At 38.7% G+C, this 6779-nt stretch overlaps 1 protein-coding gene across 1 annotated transcript; it reads left to right on the forward strand.

The window, feature by feature from the left end:
• Positions 1-2934: 2934 nt before the first annotated feature.
• Positions 2935-6128, forward strand: LOC133545589 (oocyte zinc finger protein XlCOF6.1-like). The gene has a single exon (XM_061891323.1). The coding sequence runs from the start codon at positions 2995-2997 to the stop codon at positions 4333-4335; it is 1341 nt and encodes a 446-aa protein (XP_061747307.1). The 5' UTR covers positions 2935-2994; the 3' UTR covers positions 4336-6128.
• The last annotated feature ends 651 nt before the right edge of the window (positions 6129-6779 follow it).

Below are 6779 nucleotides of genomic sequence, written 5' to 3' on the forward strand. Positions count from 1 at the left end.
AATACATTTTCACAGGGGTACACTTTCATCAACAGAGCTTTATTTTTGAAATCCTCATGAAAACACATTTACAAATAAGTGTGTGATGCTGCAGGAAACCTCATGAAAATACATTTACACACACAAGTGTATGATGCTGCAGGTATTTAAACATGTTACTGTGCTCCCACTGATGGGCTAAACTGGTGCAGAAAAGCAAATAAACAATAAGAAACAACTTGCAAAACCCAGCAGGTACAGTATAAAATCAGAGACAGTTCTTCAGGCAGGATGCGTGAGCGTTCTGGACAGATAGTGTCTCCTGTCGAAGACGGGACACGCATTTATTTGTACTCCATGAACTCGGAGGTGCTTCATCATGTTCGACGTGCACCCTCCTAAGCACGAAACAGTCCTGTCGCACGTGTTACATTTCGCCGATATTTCATTTTTTTTAGTAAAATAAAGCCACACTTTCGACCGTTGACGTCCGATATCCGTGCTTGACTGACTCGCTAGGCTACATAGGCTCGGCTATGCTAACACTTCCGGCGGTGGGCGCTTCTTCGTTGGTGTTCAGCGGCTTCTTCTTCCGGGTCGGCGGATTTATTATTTTTTTCCGGTTGGCGGACTGGGTATCGAAACTAGGAATCAAAATTTTAACTTTTGAACGATTCCCGGAGAATCGGAAAGTTAGTCCCGGTTCCAATCGATAATCAATACTCGATACCCAACCCTAAGTGGGAGCATATGTTAAAGGGGAACATTATCACAATTTCAGAAGGGTTAAAACCAATACAAATCAGTTCCCATTGGCTTATTTTATTTTTCAAAGTTTTTTTCAAAATTTTAACCATCATGGAATATCCTGAAAAAAGTTAAAATTAAAGTGCCTGATTTTCGCTATCTGTGAAGCCACCGTCCATTTTCCTGTGACGTCATCCAGTAATGCCAATAGAAACAACATGCCGGATAGCACAGCAAGATATAGCGACATTAGCTCGGATTCAGACTCAGATTTCAGCGGCTTAAGCGATTCAACAGATTACGCATGTATTGAAACGGATGGTTGGAGTATGGAGGCAGATAGCGAAAACGAAATTGAAGAGGAAACTGAAGATATTGAGCGAATAGCTATTGACGCTATTCGGCGATCGCCTTCTAACCAACGATTGAGTGTCGCACAATATCCATACATCTCTGTGCCATGTCTGCCTTAGCATCGCCGGTAAAATGTGCAGACCAAACGATCGGGACTTTCGCATTTTGTGACACTGGAGCAACTTAAATCTGTCGATTGGTAAGTGTTTGTTTGGCATTAAATGTGGGTGGAGTGAAAGGTTGAATGTAAATTTAGTTTCAAATGTACATACAGCTAGCCTAAATAGCATGTTAGCAACGATTAGCATGCAGTGCTAATCGATGCTAAATTAATTCAAATTACAAATGATGATGATGTCCCAAATGGTAAAAATGTGTAATAACTGAACTAAATCAATAACGTCACTATGGCAACCCATCATCCTGTTCCTATTGCAGTGCTGGAAAGGATGCATGCAGTGCTAATCGATACATTGTTTTGTAAATGTAAAATACTTCTTTGTGGTCTACATAACATGTGATGGTGGTTCTTTGGTCAAAATGTTGCATAGATGATGTTTTACAGATCATCTTCAAGTCGCTTTCTGACAGTCGCTTCAGAAATCGCCGTATTGTGGGCGGTCTTATTTACTTGGCTCACCTTCGACAGCTTCTTCTCCCCGTCATCTTTGTTGTAGCGGTGTAGCGTGCAAGGACGGGAGTGGAAGAAGTGTCAAAAGATGCAGCTAATTGTTTTATTGACATTCAGACTTTACTTCAATCAACAATGAGCAGCATCTTCTCATCCGTGGCTCACTAGTCCCACAGCAACGCCGGGAATGTGTCCCGGGAAAAACCGTCCAAACGGAACTCTCTAACAACCAAAGTTCTTTGGGTGAATTATGTATATTCACTGTACCGGTATGTTTTAGTCGTTTCATGGGTAAGTGTACTGACAGATAAAAGTTAGAACTTTACACTACTTTGTATTAGAAATGGCAACAACAGAAGATGAATGTCCCATAAAAAGAAGATGGAGAAAAAGAAGCTCATTGACTACGGCATCGTCACTGACAACAGTGGCGGTCATGCGCAAATTTTTAGGAATTATGCAGATCCCAAATAAATATCAGCAGGTACCAGAAGGTAAGAAAAGCCAGATAATATGTCTGCTAATAAGTGCAATTTTGTGGTCCTTATACACACACAATAGTGATACTTGTATCTCTGACTACGGTAGCCGTAATGGGCCCACAATCCATCAAGCGGTGCGGCTTCAAAGTTGTACTAAAACATTTGGACATATTTTGAGTGCGGTGTGTAATGTTCTTTATTTTCAATGGAACATTTAAAGTTTTGGTGTTGTTTACTGGCGTCATAGTGCAGTGTACAGGTATCTCTTATGTGTGACTGCCATCTACCGGTCACACTTATCTTTACATCATGTACCAAATGACAAAGGACAAGCCACAGGAGAAGCAGGGGACAACTCACAGCATTCACAGTGAGAAAACTCGACCACAAGGATGGCGTCATAGCAGAGACAACAATACAGAATACAGATTTACACTGTAAACGACCTAATCTTTTCTCCAAGTTTATACATCAGTAACTGACATAAAAATCACAGGGGGCGCTGGAGCCTATCCCAGCTGCACTCATGCAGAAGGGATTTTATCACAATTTCGGTTTTAGGCCATATTGCTTATCTCTCGTAATAAGTGTTATTTTCCTGTGAATAATGTTGTAAAGAGTAGTGTGTTTGTTTTCAGGCCAATTCATATAATAACTTGTTTTTTAAGTACTTGTAAATGTACTGAATGCCTCATTTGACTGAGCAAACCTGGACATTTCTCACGCATGTTTGTCATTTTGTGTCCTGCAGACGTCTGCCAAGAACAATTCCTGCCTGAGAAACCGGAGTGTAGCTCCAAGATGGTGAAGAAAGATCCATCAAAGAAGAAGACCAAGCGCCACACACCCTCAGACGTCTCCTTTTCTTCTTCGACACAGACCCTTTGCTGTAAAAAGGAAGAAGAAGAGGAAGAGGAGGAACACAGCATCAGTCAGGAGAGAGAGCATATTGAAGGACTGGTGGAGTTCCCAGTAACTTGTGTCCCTGTGAAGAGTGAAGATTATGAGGTTGTAGGTGAAAACGAGGAGCCTCCAAGCAGCAGCTCAACACAACACATGACAACAGAAGCTGATGGAGACCACTGTGGAGGATCACAAGCAGACAAGCTCTTAGCTCCACTATCAGATAGTGAGGACACAACGTCACACTCTCCTGACACTGATGATGAAGACTCTAAAGATGATAAGACATGTCACACTGACAACACTCACTTGAAATGTTCTCACTGTGACAAAACATTTAAATACCATTGTCATCTGAAAACACACATGAGAAGACACACAGGAGAAAAACCTTTTACCTGTTCAGTATGTGGTAAAGGTTTTGCAGAAAGTCAGAGTTTGAAAAAACACACAATATTACACACTGGAGAAAAATCTTTTATATGTTCAATCTGTAGTAAAGGCTTTGTACAAAGTTGCAATTTGAAAGTACACATGAGAACACACACTGGTGAAAAACCTTTTATCTGTTCAATCTGTGGTAAAGGTTTTGCACAAAGTTCATGTTTGGACAAACACAGAACAATGCATACTGGAGAAAAAAAATTTATTTGTTCAATCTGTAGTAAAGGTTTTGTTCTAAGTAACAAATTGAAAACGCACATGAGAACACACACTGGTGAAAAACCATTTTCCTGTTCATTCTGTGGTAAAGGTTTTACAGTAAGTCAATATTTGAAAGTACACTTGAGAACACACACTGGTGAAAAACGTTTTATCTGTTCAATATGTGGCAAATGTTTTGCAAGAAGTTCATGTTTGGAAAAACACAGAACAATACACACTGGAGAGAAATCTTTTATCTGTTCAATCTGTAGTAAACGTTTTGGACAAAGTAACCATTTGAACGTGCACATGAGAACACACACTGGTGAAAAACCTTTTTCCTGTTCAATCTGTGGTAAAGGTTTTACAGAAAGTCAACATTTGAAAAGACACAAGAGAACACACACCGGTGAAAAACCTTTTTCCTGTTCAATCTGCAACAGAAGCTTTTGTGAACGATCAAACCTTGTAGCACACAGGAGAACACACACAGGAGAGAAAGTGTTGAGTTGCAGTGTGTGTGGTGAAAGATTCTCTTATAAGTACCAGTGTAAGAAACACAAGTGTGCTGGTGAGAACAGCAGCAGCAAATGAAACTGCAGGATTTGAAATAAACTGTCAGGATTTAAATTTAGACTTTCTAACAACATCAAAACATAACATGTGTGACATTGCTGTTGTGTAACAATCTTTTTAATATGCTTATACATTTATAGATGAGATATTTTATTATAGTGCTTTTATTCAGTCAAACACATGCATTAATATGCAACATTGTTTACTTTTGTTAAAATATTAACAGTACAATACATTTTTTACATACAATAAACATTTTATGTGTGTATATATTGATAATACAATTTTAGACTTATTCATAATACTGTTTGTATACGTGTTTGAAATATTGAAGTATTACATAATGTTATTTCTAATTGTTAATGATTCCATAGATTAGCACCTTTTATATGATATACATATTCACTGGTTCACATCTGAAACATCTTCTGGACCACTTCAGGAAGCATATTATTATTTACTTTATACATCATTTGAACAGTTGTCTTTTATACAATTTTAAAATGTGCAACTTTATGAATCATTTGTTGGGTCTCTATTAATCCATTTTATTAATGATTTGTATTACTCTTTTGTAATATGATGATTGTGTTGTGATTATTTTATATGTATGTACCCAGACCTTTATGCAGTATAAAATTTAAATGAAATGTCTGAATTGTTTGTGGAAGGATGGTTTTGTTTTTACAAACATACATTTGTGGATAAAACAAAAATTCCCATTATCGTGTTTTAAACATTTTTTTAATTTTTTTAACATCCCCAAAACAATATCAATATTAATCAAAGTTTGGAGTGTCAGTTAAAAGCCAATTTTGTACATCGTCCTACAGAGATTTACTTGTCATACATTCATAGAGCTTCTCCGTTGCCGAGAGCAGAAATTGGCGTTTTATCCCATTTTAAGTCACAAATATATCAGATTGTATTTAGAATACCAATGCTGGATATTTTTATGGACACTTTATGGACGATTCTAAAGTGATAAAGGTGTCCTTGTTTGTCTAAAAGACATATCACCGACCGCTAGCAAGCTTTGTTTGTCTTCAGCCAGGTGGCTAGCTAGCCAGTCGCTTCCTCTCGCCTTGAACTTTAAAGTTTGCTATTTTCGGCACAATTTTATCCGCTAAGTTAATCGCTTTTGATGTTTGTGAGTTGACAACTGTTGTTTTGTCGGAGCTTGGTATTTTAATAATCGCACGTTTGAAATGCTGTTTCTATAGGCCTCCTAGTGCTGATGCTCTGTATCTGAAGGAGTTACGTGAGATGTTTGACAGGATATCAGATGAGAATAGAGAAATCTACTTACTGGGTGATATGAATGTTGACTGGCTGGGACAGGGGTGTACAAACAAAAATAATTTACTATCCATTTTAAATGCTTGCAATTGTCATGATCTGTGGTCTAGATCATGTTTTGTTTAGTTATGTTCTGTTAGTTTTGGACTCCATTAGTTCCTGTTTGTGTGCACCTTTGTTTGTTTTACTTACCATGGCGACCAATTAGTTTTACCTGTCTCGTGTGTTCAGTACGCACCTGCTCTAATCTAGAGACTTTTATTCAAGCCTGTTAGTCGGCATGGTTTCATTGCTGTTTAAATTGAAACAAGGTGTGCAGTGAGGGAGACCCTGAGGCTGCACTGGATTTATTTATGTTCATGTACATGAGTGTTGTGGACAAGCATGCCCATTTGAAAAAGTTTTCAATCAAAACTGAGTCCGCCCCATGGATTGATAATGGACTTAGGAGTTTAATGACAGAACGAGACATGGCTAAGAAAGCCTAAGTCAACTCGGGTTTAATTGATGACAGGCATGAGTACTGTTCCTTAAGAAACCAGCTCACAAAGTTAAACAAACTGAAAAAAAGGGAATATTACAAACAGAGGTTATATGATGTGAGATATGATAGCAAAAACGTATGGAATGTTTTGAATGAAATCATGGGTAGAAAGAACAAAGTCTGTACACCTTTTGTGGAATCAAATGGGTTGAACTCCTTAGTATTTGCACCTGGCTCGCTGACAACAAGCTATCCATACACTTAGGTCAAACGCAATTCATCCTAGTGACTTCACTATAAAAGTGAGTGACATGGTTATCACCAGGTAAGATGAGATCACCTACATAGTTCCCATTCTAGAGGCTAATCTTTCCTGTGATAAAATGGCAACCAAGGTAATCAAAAAGGTCAACCGCAGAACAAGATTTCTCTACAGAATCTTCTCTCTGGTCAACGAAAGTACCTTGAAGATTCTAGCGGGAACTCTCGTTCAACCCTTTTTCGATTACGCTTGCAGCTCTTGGTACCCCAGCACCTCCAAAACCCTCAAATCTAGACTCCAAACATCCCAGAACAAGCTAGTCAGGTTACTACTAGACCTCCACCCCAGATCACACCTCACTCCAACCCACGTCTCCAAAGTGGGCTGGCTCAGGGTGGAGGACAGAGTAAAACAACT

Source organism: Nerophis ophidion, linkage group LG28 (assembly GCF_033978795.1).
Source record: "Nerophis ophidion isolate RoL-2023_Sa linkage group LG28, RoL_Noph_v1.0, whole genome shotgun sequence".
NCBI lineage: Eukaryota > Metazoa > Chordata > Actinopteri > Syngnathiformes > Syngnathidae > Nerophis > Nerophis ophidion.

Excerpts from the sequence above, each read along its gene's own strand:
- LOC133545589 (XM_061891323.1), top strand. The coding sequence starts at position 2,995 with ATGGTGAAGAAAGATCCATCAAAGAAGAAGACCAAGCGCCACACACCC.